At 41.5% G+C, this 17,632-nt stretch overlaps 1 protein-coding gene across 3 annotated transcripts; it reads left to right on the top strand.

Moving 5' to 3' along the window:
• Positions 1 to 5,485: 5,485 nt before the first annotated feature.
• On the top strand, positions 5,486 to 16,406 carry lhx9 (LIM homeobox 9). 3 transcript variants are annotated; one of them, XM_073476858.1, is made up of 5 exons: positions 5,486 to 6,155; positions 7,072 to 7,274; positions 8,231 to 8,589; positions 12,005 to 12,207; positions 15,406 to 16,406. In XM_073476858.1, exons 1-5 carry the CDS (start codon positions 5,976 to 5,978, stop codon positions 15,460 to 15,462), a joined length of 1,002 nt encoding a protein of 333 aa, XP_073332959.1. In that variant the 5' UTR covers positions 5,486 to 5,975; the 3' UTR covers positions 15,463 to 16,406. The 3 variants fall into 3 exon arrangements, with proteins under 3 accessions (XP_073332959.1, XP_073332958.1, XP_073332957.1); XM_073476857.1 differs by lacking the exon at positions 15,406 to 16,406 and adding an exon at positions 12,795 to 14,972 and having other exon boundaries at positions 8,234 to 8,589; XM_073476856.1 differs by lacking the exon at positions 15,406 to 16,406 and adding an exon at positions 12,795 to 14,972.
• Positions 16,407 to 17,632: the final 1,226 nt, after the last annotated feature.

Here is a 17,632-nt window from a genome sequence, read left to right as displayed (position 1 = left end):
GGGGGGGTGAAGGGAGGGGGGTTGGTTGGAAGAGGCAGAAAAGAGAAAGTGGAGGAAGAAGAAGAAGAAGCGGGGAGTTGGAGGAGGAGAGGGGAAAAAGTGAGGGAGAAAAAGACCTGGAGAGAGAAAATAAGGATGGAAATGAAAAACAGGATACATGAGGATTGAGGCGCCTCAAAAATCTATTTATAGGCTTATTCCTGTCCATCAGTATTATTCTAAATCACTGTTAGACATTTTAATTCTAGTTGCTGCGCTCATATTTCACCCATCTTTATATGTATTTTGATATTTCCTCCAAAAATGATGAAGCCATGTCCACTGTGTGTTTGTAAATATTTCCAGGATGTCTCACACACCCACCCTGGCTCATGTGACTGGGATACATGTGACTGGGATACAGCTTTACAGTACTTCACTCCTCCCTCTGTTCCTCCTCCTCCTCCTCCTTCTCCTCAAACCCCCCTCTCCCTTCCCACTCCTCTCCTTCATCCTGTCAGTGTTTAGCCCGTGGTTCCCTGCACCACGGTGGATCCTGGGAGAGCCTTCCTTCCTTACCGCCGCCCGCCTCCTCCCTCCTCTCGCCTCCCTTTGACTCCTTGCCTCCTCGCCTCCACCTCTCCTTTCGCTTCCTTTTCTGGCCATGCTTTGAGAGCTCCCTCTGCGAGACTGAGTGTCACTTGAGGTGACCCAGAAATGATAACTCCAGATGAACCCTGGATGTGTGGTAATCTAACCACCATGCCCTAGGAGCCAGGCAGCCAGGGGAGCATCCCCGGATAGATGCTGTGTCTGTGGCTGCACTGTTGAACCGAGCACGCCGGCTGCAGAGCCTGTCTGGGTATCATGCTCGGAGAACGCTGTGTGCACGGTACACGTCGTGGTACACAGTGAAATGGATCTCAGTGCTGTTGCATTATTGATGAGATACATTGTGATGTCAGCCCAGGCGGAAGCAGCAAAGCAAAATGACTGTTAGCAGTATGGCACATGATCATTTATGCAGGCAGTGCAGAGGTGTAATTAATTGCCACCCTTTGCTCACTCAACACAATATCCCATTCACTTTATTGTCAATTTAAATCCATCTACACCTCAGTGTGTCATCCTCCAAGTGGCCGGTGTGAGTAGACTTCCTGTTTTTAACAGAAAATAGTCAAATTCAAGCGGAGGCACCATGCTCTTTAAACTGTTTTATATTCTTTTATCAGTGTCGTTATTATTTAATATCTTGTCATCAGATGAGTAATAATCCAATAATGCACGAGGCAGTAACACCAATACAAATGAAAAAAAAAAGGAACATTATATAATAAGGTGATGAATATTTGTTTTAAATTGAGAAAATGCTGTCTTGTTAAGAGGCCGGGGCACAATCGAACCGTCTTCAAAGCATAAACAATATTAATATTTACTAAAAACTTGACATTATTAAATAGTGCTTAATCTTTCATCAACTGCATTTCTTTATTCATTAGATGTTGCAACATGAGGCCAAGTGTGTGTTGTGAATGGTTCCTGGCTAAACACACTCAGTGCTGCACTGAATTCATATGAAGGCTGTCAGCTGTATTCTCCAGGTGAGACTTAGAGAGATATACAGTTGAGGGGAAGTGAAATATGAACCCAGCGATGAAATTATTTCCATATTTCTGCTATTTTTGGAGGACAAATTCAATATAAGTTGTGGAATAATAGAAAAATAAACGAGATCTTTGGATTATTGCTAAATAAAGGCCTTTTTTTATCAATATCTGTGCTGGTGTAATGATGCTGGAGCTGAAGAATAATTGATGGTCTTCTCTTATTGGTTTAGATGATCATGTCCACGTGATTAAAAGACGTCAAAATCAGACATGATTTTGCACTTTAATTGTAAAAATGAATTAGATTTTGGTCTCAATAAAACCATAATTTATTTTATTTTTCCCAGCAGGCTTTGTGTCGCTGTGCTGTGCATCTTAGTCATATGTTTGATTGATCTACTCTGTTTATTAATCCACACAAACCAGCAGGTAAACTCCAGCTGTAATCACTTGAATCTCATACATCATCAACTCGTGCATGTGCGATTAGTGATTGCAAATTTAGTGATTATAATTTTTAAGAGCTTGAAACCGCCTTTAACTTAAACGGTTTGCTCGTCTTTTGGGGTTAAATAAAACTTTAGGGTCTGGATTCATACATTACGCATGAGCCCAAAAGATGACGCGGCTTTTAAATAGAATAAAACATCTTATTCTAATGAAATATTCCTGCATCTAGAGGTGGTCGTTCACCGTTCTGCGCCTCCAAACTCTGTAGTTTTCATCATTTAATTCGCCACAACATCACACATTATAACCTACGTGCTGGGTAGGCCATTGGCTCATGGCTCCCCCATATTCTGTGCGTTTCCTGTGCGCTGCGTTGGGGGCTGCCTGCATACGGGAGAGGAATATTTAAATGTCTTGTGTTTTAATTGACGCTCGAACTCGAAGTGTAAGCTCAGAAACAGAGGAACAGCCCCCCATCTACCGGCAGCAGCGTCTCCTCTGCCTCCTCAGCGCGCACAGTCCGGAGCTGCTCAGCCTGCGCGCTGCACAGGGATCTCACACACAGCACAGCCTCAGGTAAGACCTTTTCTGCGCGTCTTTCTTGGGGAAAAATAATAACACAAAGTTGGCTTTTTAAGCCTTGAATAGAGGCGGAGGAGAGCGTGTGAAGCAATGCGCGACAGATCTGATGCATGAGGGTGATTATTCTCCGGGATAAACAAGGAGATGTGGTGGAAGGTGAACTCTCCTTCTCTATCTTTATTTTTATTTACGGGATCTTGCAAACAAATATTTGCATCCTTACAGTCTTAATTATGTTAATATACAGGCTAACGTTGTTGTAAATGACAGCAAAATCGTGCAAGCTGAGCGGTGCTGGGGAAATATAAATATATGACGCTTTTTTTAAAATGTAGGCTTATTAATTTTGTTCATATTGAAGGCTGATATTTTATTTTATTTATTTATATGACAAAAGTCAGCGGCCTTAGCGAGCCACCCTGGATTCCCACGCCATTTTAAACCTGGTTAGGACTGTTTTTATTTCATTTTTAAAACGCGTCAAAGGGTTTGGAATGGAGGTCAACGCAGTGCACGAATAAACAGCGATTATTACTATGTGTTTTAAGACTTGATATGGTCCGGGAATAAAAAAGGAAAATTGAAAACATAAATTAGGGCGAATCAGCTCTCAGTAACTAAACGAAATATGACAGAGAATCGTCCAGATCAATCTACTTCAATTTATTCAGAGGCAGTAATTAAATATGAAGGCTAACATACACTAATAGATTGTTTTAATAAAATGATGTGTTTAGAAAACAAAAGAGGGCTGTTCTTTTCTAAATGTAAAAAAGCGTGAGTTCATGAATTGGCTTTGGTTTTGTTCCTGCATGCACACTTTTTCTCCAGATGACACACACAAATAAAACGAAATAAGAAAATATTCAGTCGCAGGTATTTGGCTACAAAGACAAGGGGGAAACGAAAGCAAACAAAACGACAAACACAAAAGACGTGAGTCCCTCAGTGTTCGCTGACACATTGTTAAACCCTCTCCAGCCAAATGAAATGTCACCGCTGGAGGCAGCGGGTCAAAACAGTCTCCTTTATCGACTTTAACGATATGATGGACGCACATGCAACATTTATGTTTTAATATGCGAATAAGTCCAGTTTTTGAACACAGAATCGCCTTTTCTTTTTTCTTTTTTTTAAAAAAAATCTCCGTAGAGTAAGTAGAGAGAAAAAAAACCCCATCAGCCAGATTAAATATCACACAGAGCTGAGAGAGAGAGCTGATCACTGCTCTCAGGGTGTCTTTGTCCAGGTGAAATGAAACCCGTGTGTCCTTTTTTTTGAGTCCTCTTGTCAACCCTGCTGCTGCTGCTGCTGCTGCTGCTGCAGCTGCACACAGGACACTGACAGAGCTGCACGGTCCGGTCCGGTCCGGTCCGGCCAGGAGGGTCCGACCCTTTAAAAGTCTGAAAGCGCTGCTATCAAGGGGCCTCCAATTAAAGCCAACACCACTTCATGGTGGAGGTGGGGGTGTGGAGGGAGAGATGTGTGGGGAGGCTGGGTGGGTGCACATGATAATGTAACACGTCTTGAGATGAAGCATCCACACCTGCAGACCCCCCCACCACCGCCCCCTGAGCCTCAGTAAATCCATTAATGCGACCGAGTATTGTTTTATGGAGAGATGTTTCTCAGCTCTGGAAGGCCTGTGTCGCGTTGAGCCGCCTCGTTTTGGTTTGTTGCCACCATATTTGGCCTGTGGACAGCAAGAGCCAGTCAGTCTGCCTGGCTTTTGTTTTTTTTTTGCTTTGTTTTATGTGCGTGACAGAGTTTTCACACCCTTTAAAAAAGTGACACAGATGTATATGGATTTTTTTTTTTTTTTAAAGGATCTCTGAATAAGTGGTGGTGGGTTCCCAGCTGAGATGTCCTTTTATTTAAGCTCGTCTGCCGCTCAAAATGAATGAAATTCGTTAATAGTTGTGATCCTGATTCGGATTAAACACGATCAGGCCTCATCCGAGCAGGCAGAGAGAAGACAAGGGTCGTGTTAGCGGATGCTCGGACAAAAACTGAAGAGAGAAGCCTGTAGTTTGTGTCTATTATCTCCGAAATGTTGAAGAAAAACAAAACCAGGCTGCTGTGTGATTATCTGAGTTGGGTTGCAAACGGCGGTTTTTTAAACAAAATTGTTATAAACCCAAATCTCATTCATTTGTTTTAAAAAATTCCTCGTCTTTCAGATTGTTTAATATAATCTGTCCCCGCCCTCCAGCCTATCACTGATCACTGCCCCGCCCCAAACAATACATTTATACCACACACACACACACACACACACACACACACACACACACACACACACACACACACACAGTTATGATGTTATTCTGGGACAACCTGATAAAGAAGCATGTTTTGAAAACGACGCTCAAAATTAAACCAGATAAGAGATACACGCGGGAGAATCCCTATTTCTGAGCCTTTTGGAGGCATTTTAACGCACTCCAAGACGCACATGATCTCTTTAAAGCATCTTAAATAAATAAATAAAATATTTTACTCTCAGCTCAGCCCACTCCCAGTTTATGCATCTCCTCCTGACTACAACTCCGGCATCCTCTCCTCTAAATGGGGGAATAAAAAGTAATGAAAATGTCAGTACCATACAAACAGTTGGTCCTTCGCGCAGCCAGAACCGGAGAGTTTTTGAGGGGAAGAGTGACAGCTCTTTGTTGGTGAATAGAAAATCAGTGGCGATGGAGAGAGAGTGAGAGAGAAAGAGAGTGTGAGAGGGAGAGAGAGGGAGAGAGAGAGGGAGAGAGAGAGGGGGGAACTCCTCCTACCAAATTATTCAGACTGGGCAGGCTTTGCGGGCTCTTCACAAATAGGACACGGTTCTCAAATCCAGGCAGTCCCAACCTGACCTCCAAGCACCAAGGAACCCCTGACTGGGAAGAGACTGGGAGAGAGAAATCACCCGAAAAAAAGAAACAACAACAACAACACACACAAAAAAAACTTTGTGTCATTATTTTTTTTGGCGTGTGTTCACACTGTAGCCCCCCTCCCCTCCTCCCTCCCCATCACCACCACCACCACCACCACCACTTCCACACCGGTGTGTCGCATCATTTGGACTATATATTTTTTCTGGAGGAGAGACATTCACGGGAAGAAGGAAAAAGCTGGTGCACCACCACCACCACCGCCGCCGCCGCCGCCACCCCTCCTGTCCCACCCATGCTGTAGCTTTTTCGCTTTTTCTTTTCTTCCAGTTGCCTTTGCACTCCGGCGAGGAGCTGATCTGCATCTCTGGGGCTTGTTGTTGCCGCCGTGCGCGTGTGTGCCTCTCTCAGAGCCCTCAGAGCCCCTTTCGGATGCGCTGAGAGAGCGGGGCGCAGCGCTGCGGTACAGTATATGGAAGTTGTGGGCTGCAAGACAGAGGCAGGCAGTTGCACGTTGCGTCCAGGACCGGGAGCCATGCTTTTCCACGGGATCTCCGGGGATCACATCCAAGGGATCATGGAGGAGATGGAGAGACGGTCGAAAACGGAGTCGCGCCTGGCGAAGGGCATGCAGCTGAACGGGAGAGAGTCGGTAAGAGCCCCGGTCGAGCCTGTGTGTGAGTTCATGTTGACAGAAAAAGAAAAGAAAAGAAAAGAAAAAAAGTGCCTAAGCGACGACTGTGGCAGCGTGCGAGGAAATGTGCAGTCGTTTTACTGGGGTAAGTAGGAGAGGAGCAGGGAGGAGGGTTGGTCAGGTCTGAATCTTTATCCAAAATTCATTTCTCTTGGAGAGGGAATTTCCTGTTAATAGTTTAAACGCGCTAATATTTCACGCTGCTCAAAATAATTACTTAACGTATCACTCCTAGCACTGAATATATTTAAAACACACTATACAACTCTTAACAACAAATAAAACAGTGTACGTGAGAGCAGTAATATTTAGTTTATTGTCGACGATTAAAAAACAAACAAACATTTGAGTTGAGGCAATTATAAAATAATTGTTGACAAAAAACACGGTGAATTATTATTATTAATATTATTATCATACCTACATTTTATTTTTTTATTTTACCTGCACAAGATATTTTAATATTTTTAAAAATAGGCTCATAATCAATATTTTAAATACATTATCTCTGTAAAAGTGTGACAGTGAATTTGTTGTTCCCTCCTCTGTAGACAACTAAATGTTTAGTTAGTAACACACATTTATCTCAGTCAGTTCACCTCAGTCACACTGATAAATAGACGCTGGCTCTTCCTTCAGGGGGCCTGTGAACACACCGAGCCTGCATGTGTTTAACAGCGTCTGTAAAACGCCTCGCTTTTATAGATGTAAATTAAATTAAAAAAAAAAAAAGAAACAAGTTTAATTTCACGGCCATAAAGCTGCTGAAGGCCTGTTTCTGTCTCTGTCTCTGCATTATGTATGTTGCATAAGATTTCCCCAGCAGTGTGTTGAAGGAACCAGTCGCCATGAGCTCTCTCTCTCTCTGACTCAGACCATGCCTTCAATGAGCCCGGAGAAGCCTGCTCTGTGCGCCGGCTGTGGCGGCAAGATTTCGGATAGATACTACCTCCTGGCCGTGGACAAACAGTGGCACCTGCGGTGTCTCAAATGCTGTGAATGTAAACTCGCGCTGGAGTCGGAGCTAACGTGTTTTGCCAAGGATGGGAGTATCTATTGCAAGGAGGATTACTACAGGTAAGAAAAATGAAGGTTAATCATGCACGTGATTTTTTTTTTTTTTTTTAGCTTTTAGTCTAAAAATGTACGCTCTGCCACGCACGCACGCACGCGATCGCGCACGCACAAAATGGTCGAGTGGAATTTTGCGTTTTGAAGCCATGAAAGAAGGGAAATGATTTTATTTTGTATAAACAGAAACTATTGTTAACTGCTGTGGCCGTTCAGCTGGAATAATGCTGAAGCCTTTTGGTGCTACTGGGCCTAAATCATGTCTGAATAAAATCACAACAGTCTCAGTCTGGAAATAAGTCATGATCTGAGAATGCTCTTTTATTCTGAAATGTAAACTGCATTAACTTGATGTGCGAGTCGCCCTCTCAGACACAAAGGACTCTCTCTGCCAGCACTATTCTCTACATTTCTATCGTTTAAAATAAATAAATAAAACCCACTCAGTGGCTTCACCGACCCAGCATGTCCGAGTATGGAAAATAACCAATGGGAAAAATGCTGTTATGGGTCAGACATGTTGTCCCACATTATAGGACACATTTATGAAGCCAGGCACAGGCCGGAGTGATGTTTGCAATCCACTAAAAAGTAAAAATAAGCTGCAGAACAGAAGACATGCTGTTAAATGTTAAATGTGTTGTTCTGTGTAGTTTGTCTACCTGCAGCCTTTTGTGTCTACTGTCAGTTGCATCACTGAGAGAGAAACTATTCTTTACACTAAACAAAATGTGGCCCATCGAGCAGGCCAGATGTGGTTCTAGTAACTCAGAGGGTAACCTCAGTAACAGGCCTGCTGCAGCCCAGCTTTGCCACATGCACTGAAGCTGTGTCACACATTGGCTGCACACCATTTTGTCTCTAAAAAGGAGCATGTTTTGGCCCGTGACAGCGCCTCTGTCCATGTCTGTGTCCCGCTTGGTCTCTCTGTATGAGGAGTCTTGACGATCTATCTGTTCCAGAAGGTTCTCCGTGCAGAGGTGCGCACGCTGCCACCTCGGGATATCGGCCTCGGAGATGGTGATGCGGGCGCGCGACTCCGTGTACCACCTGAGCTGCTTCACTTGCACCACCTGCAACAAGACGCTGACCACCGGCGACCACTTCGGCATGAAGGACAGCCTGGTGTACTGCCGGCTCCACTTCGAGACGCTGGTGCAGGGACCGGACTACCACCCCCAGCTCAACTTCGCCGAGCTGGCTGCCAAGGGCGGCGGCCTCTCCTTACCCTACTTCAACGGCACCGGCACGGCGCAGAAGGGAAGGCCGCGCAAGAGGAAGAGCCCGGCCATGGGGATAGATATACCCAGCTACAACACAGGTGAGAGTGGCGGGGCCTCAGACCAACACGTCAGAGAAATCATTTGTGCAGAAGGGGCCACATCCTTTAACTGTTTGTCCTTCAGGCCCAATAGAGAGGGCAGCAAAAACAGCCAACTGTGAAATTAATCACTAAACTACTCATCATGTGGGTTAAATCCTCCCAGAAAAGACCCCTGTTGCTCTATTGACCCCGTCGTTTTGGAGCCTTTTGCAGCAGTGTGGTTCATGTATTCTTCACTAAAATGTCGGACTCTTGTGGTGTCGTGTTCATTTAATTTTACATTATTCAAATACGACAGCAGAAATTATTATAATGAGGTCAAACCACTCACCAACACAAATACATTTAAAATAATAATACTTATTTTTAAAAAAAAGGCTTTTATTTTATTTTTTTTTCCATTACGCACAAACTCCTCGCTCTTTCATCCACACGGTTCCTCAGTGCCCCAGCTGTGGCTCCACCTTACATGTCTATAATAAATACATCTTTCCTATAGATGATGCAAATGTAGGTGAGCAACAGCCCGCAGCCGTGGGCCAATTGATCCGCAGCTCTCTGTCCACGCGTCTTTAACGCACCGTTCCTGTGCGTGTGTGTCTCGCGGAGAGTGATCGAAATTTGACCTCGCCGTCAACCTGCTCATCGACTTTTATAATTAAGACTAATTTAGGTCAGAATAAATGTGCAGACTGGGTGTGAGGGGGAGCTAAATGTGGTTTGGGACTGTTGCGTAAAAAATGGGCCAAAATCACGTTTATGCGCGTCTTTGACTTTTCGAGGAGAGAAGACGTGTGATCACAGCGAACAATAAGCTGCTGTTAAATGTAGGTTTCATCTAAAAAAAAAAAGAAAAGAAAAAAAAAACTCGCATTGAATCGCTGAATGTTATAACCCGACCCCCCCAACCCCCTCCTGCAGCGTCCCCATTTTGTTGTCGCTTTCTGCGCATTAGTGCGCGGTTGAGAAAGTTTGTCATTGTGCGCCAACTTTCCTCTGTTCCCGGTGAATAGGGAGGAATAAGGGTAATCTGCGCGTTAATTGTTCTCCGTTAATTGAAGGTGACGTTGGAATCCCTGGCCTCCTGTGCGGCGGTCAGCACAGTTCTCAGGGACACCGCAGCGCCGTGCAGAGGGGGCCTGCTGCAGGGAGAGGCCAGGGGCTCCACACACAACACTGTACACTCAGCGCTGCGCTCCAGCGGCCGCTGGTTTGTTTCTCGCTAACACAATTCCGAGAGATTATGCAAATCCTAAAGTTCTCATGGATGCCTTACTGGAAAAATATCTATTGTAGCACTGTGGGTTTTTCGTGTATAGCAGGAGAACAATACAGCGTAAAATATAGTGCAGCCACAACAGGTAAAAAAAAACAACACTAAAACTAAAATGATGATGTCCCTGTGAACTCATTAATAAGCACCAAAGACACAGTTCAGCTCACAGTGGGGATATTATATTTTTCATATTTAAATAGAAAACAATTAAAATATTTTCCAATTCTAAATGAGACTTCTTAGCATCTTTAACTTTAAATAAAATGCCTGTTTTCATTTGTTTTTAAAGATATTAAATGTTGTAATTAATGTCATAATTATTTGACCATGCAGCATTCAAATTAGCCCATAAGCATACAAATCATTTTAAAAAAAAATCATACCATAGAATATCAATAATATCAAGTATTAGTGAGCAGCTGAAAGATTCAGTCTTGATATTTTCTCTTTGTCCTCTGTTGTGCTCAAATATCACAAACAGCTTTCACTATCAAACCTCTCTCATTCTAGTCTCAGGCTGTTCAGGTTAATATATCGCTCTGCACATCAGGAGGCTCACATTCATGACAAATAGAATGAGGTTTGTTTGAGGTTTTGTTTCTGCTTTAGCGAGCACATTCATGTTAGCTCTCACCAGGGAAAGGTGTGGGTCCACAGAGTATTCCACACCACTCTGTAAAGTTTGGTCTTGTTTGGATATAGAGACCCCTAGTGGGAAATGTCTAGTGAAACACGATCCAGTGAAGGCTGGAACAGAGGAGCATAGATGTCAATGATTGTCATGTTAACGGTGCGTGTGAGTGTCTGAGGAAGAAATCTCAAATAACAAAAAGATTAATTCACGCCGTTTAAAGCCAAAGACATGTATCCTTTGGTTTATTGAATCTGTAGCTCCTTTATTCAAACTGATTTGTGATTTAACCCAATCATTATTTTTTGGGAAAGCATCCTCATGATGCAAAGTTTTAATTAATTTGATATTTTATCAGCCTCTGAGAAAAAAAAAAAAACAACTGGTCAGCATTTCGGTTACAAGGAGACATGAAAATCAATACAACCTACTATATAATTTAGAAATCCTCTGCTTGCAGGATGGCCTCTGCTTTTGCAGGCGAGTAAAAGACCCAACCTGTTCTAACTATAGCGAAATCAAGATAATTAAACAATCAGTCAGTTATCAGTGATTGTATTTCATTGTATATTTTGGTTGAAAGCCTTTAAATGTTCAACAGTCAATTTGTCATTGTGATTGTCTCTGTCTCAATTAGAGCGACGCAAATAATTAATTTGCAAACATTGTACTAAGGAAAATAGAGTGTTAAGATTTGTGTCTCCTGATGCAGCGCTAAAGGTTTCAGCATCACTGTTTAGCCAAACATGCATTTAATTTAGTGGATCCGTTTTTGCATTTCGCCATCTCTGAGTATTTTGCACATGCAGTACCAAGCTGCTGACAAATGAGGCCCATTAGGCCTATTAGTCTTTGCAGACGCAAACAGAAATAATAATTTAGCGTGGTCCCAGTGTAAGCTTAAAATACATCACTTATCTTGTTGTTTTTTTAAATCTAACAACACGGTGATCACTTCCGCTGCGTTACAACATTACAACATGTACTGAGGTGAAATTAATTTGATGTTTTGTTTGATCAACTAGAATCTCGACTGTCGCTTATTCGCATTGTCTAATTTTATGTTATAAATATACAGAGCTTTTATTATTTATCATGATGGTATATAATAGATCTGTTGATATATTAACTCATTGGAAATGTATGACCTCTGCTCAATTAAGTCCATATGTGATAGCCTTAATCCAATATTCTTAATTGTGCCTTTCTTTCCCTATAAAACCAGACCATGTAACAAGATATTCAATTTAATATTGAGCTTTAAATCTAGTGTAACATTTCATTACAGTGACGGTTGCAAATAATTAGATTGAAGCAGTTTCCTGATTGGAATGATGTTATCTTGATGGCAGTGGAGTGATCGGCTTCATTATTACCATCACTCACATCAAGAAAATAATTGAGCACGGTGAAAATAAATCCAGACGCAGAAGACTGAGATTTTCTGGCAGTTGTTCCTTTCGGACTCTGAACCCCCTCCTGTGCTCTGCCCTCTGCCCTCTCAGGTTGTAACGAGAATGACACCGATCACTTGGACCGGGACCAGCAGGCCTACGCTCCAACACAGAAGACCAAACGCATGCGGACCTCCTTCAAGCACCATCAGCTGCGGACAATGAAATCCTACTTTGCCATCAACCACAACCCAGATGCCAAGGACTTAAAGCAGCTGGCCCAGAAAACGGGCCTCACTAAGAGAGTTCTACAGGTAAGCAGCGAGCCATTCTTCTTACTGATACCTGATCACCTCATATCTGTGTCTGCACCCCACTCCTCCTCCATGTCCCTCTCATTTCACACCAGTATTATCATCGAAGTCATCATCTCTTTGATTTTGTTTGTTTGGTTGGTCCATGTAGTCATTAGATGTATATCCAGGGGTTTTGATCTGAGATTTTGTAGATTCTTAAATGTTATTTTTTGGGAAAGAGAGGAGAAAAGTCGCCTTAAGCGTAGAAACTGTAGCTGATTATTAACAATGAGAGTGCACGTTTTCTTTTTGGCTATCTAAAAATTTAAAAGGTCAGGATTAATGTTTTGATTTGCTATTAAAATCCACATACTGATATTCAGTGTTCAGGAGCTAACTGGTTCATTGTTATCTGCCCCATAAGCTCAAAATAATGTATGAAAATTTCCATATAAAGATTTATATACGTAAGGCGAGGGCAACTTGATACAGTAATAGCTGTGATAACTTGGTATGTAAACTACTGTTCAATGGATTTGATACTTTCTTTTTAAAAATTAATCCTAAAAACAAAAAGTAAAAGCCACATTGGGATTGGTTTGCAGGTTTGGTTCCAAAACGCAAGAGCCAAATTCAGAAGGAACGTTTTGCGACAGGAGAATGGAGGTGTTGATAAGGCTGATGGCACCTCACTCCCTCCACCCTCATCTGACAGTGGGGCCCTGACCCCCCCCTCCAGCGCGGCCACACTAACAGACCTGACAAACCCCTCTATCACTGTAGTGACCTCCGTCACCTCTAGTTTGGACAGCCATGATTCGGGGAGTCCTTCGCAAACTACCTTGACAAACCTTTTCTAACAAGCTATCTCTAGCAGACTGATTTTTTTTTAACTGATTTTATTTGTTTTTGGTTTTTTTTTCTTTTTTTTTTTTTCTTTCCTCAATTTACATTTTATTTTTTTAAGTGACACCTTTAAATCTACCAGAGACAGCTCCTTGGAACAGAAAGTGCTGTACTGTGTACACAAACAAGAGCAACAAGAGCAAGAACAGCAGCGACCACATTAAAACACAAGGAAATCATTTTAATGTGTAGCATTTGAAACCGCATGGCAGCCGTGTCTGTAGTCGACTCACAGTATGCAGAGATTGATTTTGGACGGGACATTTTTGAAGTTTGAAGGCATCCGAAATTTTGTCATGGATCCCACAATTCATTGGAAAAAATAACTAAACTTGAAGCTTGTCTGGAAAACTAGATTTTTGTTTGACTTGATTTGACTTTATTTGTACATTTGTATTGAATTATGATTAAAATAAGCCCTTCCTAATTTATGGTTAATTGGTTAAATTTTAAAATAATATGAATTCTTTGCCCTCAGAAACCTGTATATGTATGCACTGTGTTCGCACTATCCAATTTAAAGACTTTTTTTTTTTCTTTTTTGGAATAATTTGGGAAATAAACTTGTAGAATGTTCTGTATATGGATAACTCCAGAAAACAGGCTTTAATTATTTCCGAATGTTTCGGTCTTTAAGACTGAGTTGGATGGAATCAGACACTGAAATATCTCACAGAGCTACATGTTAAACATCTAAATTGCATTATATAAGCACCTAACCATTGCAGCCTATACGGCAGGTAGATGCTGAAACCATTTACATTTTTGTCTTGATTCACAAATCTACTGTGATAAAGAGAAAGAAGCAAATCTTACAATCTGTACAGTGGTAACTGTTCAACATGTAATGCAGTCACATGATAATTAGAAATCAGCGAGAGAAATTCTGATTGGAGAACAGTTTATGGACACTGTTGTAATCGATTGTTTTCATGACAGAGCACTTTCTCAGATTTGTTGGCCTCTTAGATTAACCGTAGTCGAATGGATGCATCCTAGCAAACATATCCATAGATCCACAGCTAAACTCAATTGCACAGTGACAATATACTGCCCAGTGAAAAGTGCATTATTGTTTTTATCATGTTGCTCAGGGTAACGATGTGATTTTAAAAGGGAAAAAGGAGCAGGGGTGAGAAATTAAATGGTCGCGACGTTGCAGACTAGATTTGTAGAGCTGACATGAGCATTCAGATGACCTCAGATAGGTGGAGTCGTGAGAGGCAGCCAGTGGGAAATCATTGTCCATGTGTTCTCCTTTTTGGCCATATTTATACTTTCTTTAATGACACTTGCCACTGAACAGACCAAAAACATGTTTCTTCTGGCTGAAAGATAGAGAGAAAAGAGAGAAAGACAGAGCAAATCTTCAATGGAGTTGATACATTTCATTGTGAGCGTCACAATTTGTTCTATTGTAGAACAAAGTGGTACTCTAAGTCTACTTATTGAAGTAGATGCCTAACTCAGTTCTACTATGTGCCTTATGCTATAACTTGGGAGAAAGTTTGTGAAATTCAGGATATATGTGTTCTTTGTTAACTGATTCACATCCTTTTGACGCCTCACTAGTTTTGTACTGTTTTGCATCTTATTTCCGAAGATCTTTTTATGGTGTATCCTGTTAAAAAGGGGGCAGCGATGTCATAGAAAGCATTTGTGCACTCTTTCAGATATAGTTGGGTAATCCAAGAACCTTATATATTGATCTTCGTGTTAATAGTTGAGTACAGTAAGTGTTCTATCAAGATTGTCCATGTTTCCCTGTTTCTTGATAAAGATGGTGTATAGAAACTATTTCCCCTTAAATATTTATGGACCAAACGGTTGTTATATATCTTATTAAATTTGTGTGAATAAAAATACTTTGCTTTAAATGGGTTTTATTTTTCATTACACTTGCCATTTTTTGTGTTCTATCTTGAATATGATCTTTTCGTTTATCACATCAACAAATGAGAAAGCATTCAGTTATTAATGACCAGCTGAACGTCCTCATTTTTGCCTCCATTTTTAATTTCTATTTCCTATTTTATGATGTTTATGGTTTTTAACGTAATGCCCCATGGATTTGCATCTAAACCCTGCAGTCAAAAATATGAAATTGCTTTTTAATGCATGAACATGGCTTTAAAATTTAAATCAGAGGAATGCTACAAAGCATATATTGATATATATCTATATACATATATAGTATATATTTATGCATAACATATTGGTAAACCTAAAAATGAAGTAAGAGTAAATGCAGACCCCGTAAAGCCAGGTTGCTCTGTAGTTAATATATTCTTACTCTATCATTTCTTTCAGGGAGAACAAATCTTGGGGCATTACAGCCATACATCCCGACGTTTGAAAATTCCCTAAAGTATTAACAGAAGGGGAAAACTTTGATGGGAATTCCTCACCATTGAAGACAAAGACAATATTAGGATAAGATGATAGCATATTGAGAACAAATAAACAACCAACATAAAACCTGTTTCAGTTGCAAATGTACAACAGATGATTTTTTTTTTTTTTAAATAACAAAAGTTTGTCCTGAGTGTTTGAATCCATCAACGGAGGAGACCCCACAGTGTATGATATTTATGAGATCAATGTGAAAAAAAAATAAATCTTTCTGTATTGGAATGGTAATTGCACAAAAATGATAATAAAATGTATTGTAACATAGTTAAAGCAACAAAAAAAAAGTCACAGAAAGACACAGGATGTGATTTAAAAGATCCAACATGACAACAGTGTGAAACAGAGACGTATGGATGTTACTGGTATGAACACACACACACACACACACACACAAGCACACACATGCACACACACGCACATTACACACAACCTTTCTCCCACTGCCTTGCACCTATGTAAGCGCAATATATACATTCCCACAATCTTTGTTCTCCACACACACGCACGTGCACGCACACACACACACACACACACACACAAATGCACACACACGAATGCACACACGCTGCTGCCCCCATGCACCCCGCCCAGGAATCAGCTTGCTAAATAGAAGTTTTCTTTTGTCACGAGTGTCATTTTCGTAAACACATGGCCTCCTTGAAACTCGGCAGCAGGATGCCCATCAAATATGATGAGTGTATGAAGAGGACTGCAGAGCTGGAGCTTTGCCATCTGGCTGTACCGAGGGAAGGAAGTGAAAAAACAAAGCAGATAAAGAAGAGATTCTCATTTTGCATGCGCCTCATCATCTTGTTAACATTTTCCTTGAGATGTATATTATTTCCTTTGATTCATTGTATGATTCATTGTCAGCTGCAAAATAAAGCATATGAAAACGACGTCCCTGATGCCCATATAAAACCCTTTGGACGCTCAAGTAGATTATTTATAGTATACAAGAATCCTTTTCAGCTCTATTTCACTCAAACTGAAAGACTGATTTATAGTCACATATTTGCACGCATAAATGTTTTTGTGAGAGATAAATAAATACTGACCCACTACTGACCAGTTTGAGTTATATATGACACACATGTAGCAAAAATGGACTGTAACACAGGCAAAAACATGATTGCTACAGTTAGTTGTTTGGCAGTGTACTGTCTCATTACTTAGTATGAATGCTGGGTATGTATGTAAAGAAGGTGTGTTGTGGAAAGAAAAAAAAAGAAAGAGGAAGGAGGGAGGGAGGGAGGGAGGGAGGGAAAGAGACTGAAGCCACATGGGGACCAGTAAACAGGCTGGTGTTGAATTCCAACAATGTGGGAAACAGCAAACACTTCAGTCAGTCCAAGAGGAAACCTCAGTCGCTGGGGTGCCTGCGCGCTGTGGCAGCAGGGCTGTGTTCCCCGGGTCTGATGGGAGGACAGTGGGCGGGTTGACACCACAGAGCTACGGGAAGCAGGGCTGGAGCAGAAACACAAACAAACACAGCCAGCCCTGCTCAGTTCTGGAGCAGGGGGAAGAAAATTCTGGACAACGTCACGGCCCTGCGTTGACAAGAATTTCAGGGGGTTTGCCGCTGGGCTGTGGGTGACTGGAATGCATCTTATCGGTGTTTGTAGAAACAATGATGAGCCACCTTCTTGCCAATAGGATTGCTTCATCCTATTCCAGGTATTTTCTTCTTTATTTCCAAAAATATATTATATAGGAAGAGTGAACAAATACAAAGAATTGAATAATGTTCCCTTGTTGAATCAAAGTATATGTCCATGAAATCCCTGATATCATAATGAGGTACACCTAATCTTTTAATCTGCGGCCCTTACTGTTGTATTAACGTCAATGTAAGATGATGAGTACAATGTTGTCTGTCTGTGCAGAGACCTCAACAGGTAAGAAAGGAGGGCGTCTGCCAACTGACATGCGCCTCCACCTCTTAGCTCCTCCTCCTGTAAATGACTCCATGTACCATGACTGTGCATAAACAGCGCTGACAGTGCTGTATGCTTTCTGTCATACAAGCAATCTGTCCATAAAACTTAGGAAACGTGAAAAAATACATGAGCATTCAAAGACAGCTGGTTTGGAAAACCCCACAGATATTTTCAGTATTTTAAAG

The sequence above is a fragment of the Pagrus major genome, chromosome 11 (assembly GCF_040436345.1).
Source record: "Pagrus major chromosome 11, Pma_NU_1.0".
In the NCBI taxonomy this organism is placed as follows: domain Eukaryota; kingdom Metazoa; phylum Chordata; class Actinopteri; order Spariformes; family Sparidae; genus Pagrus; species Pagrus major.
The sequence above is the reverse complement of the archived record's forward strand: the minus strand, read 5'-3'. Positions and strand labels throughout refer to the sequence as shown.

Excerpts from the sequence above, each read along its gene's own strand:
- lhx9 (XM_073476856.1), top strand. The coding sequence starts at position 5,976 with ATGGAAGTTGTGGGCTGCAAGACAGAGGCAGGCAGTTGCACGTTGCGT. Across the intron at positions 6,156-7,071 it reads AGCTGAACGGGAGAGAGTCG|ACCATGCCTTCAATGAGCCC; the intron begins GTAAGAGCCCCG and ends TCTCTGACTCAG. Across the intron at positions 8,590-12,004 it reads TATACCCAGCTACAACACAG|GTTGTAACGAGAATGACACC; the intron begins GTGAGAGTGGCG and ends CTGCCCTCTCAG.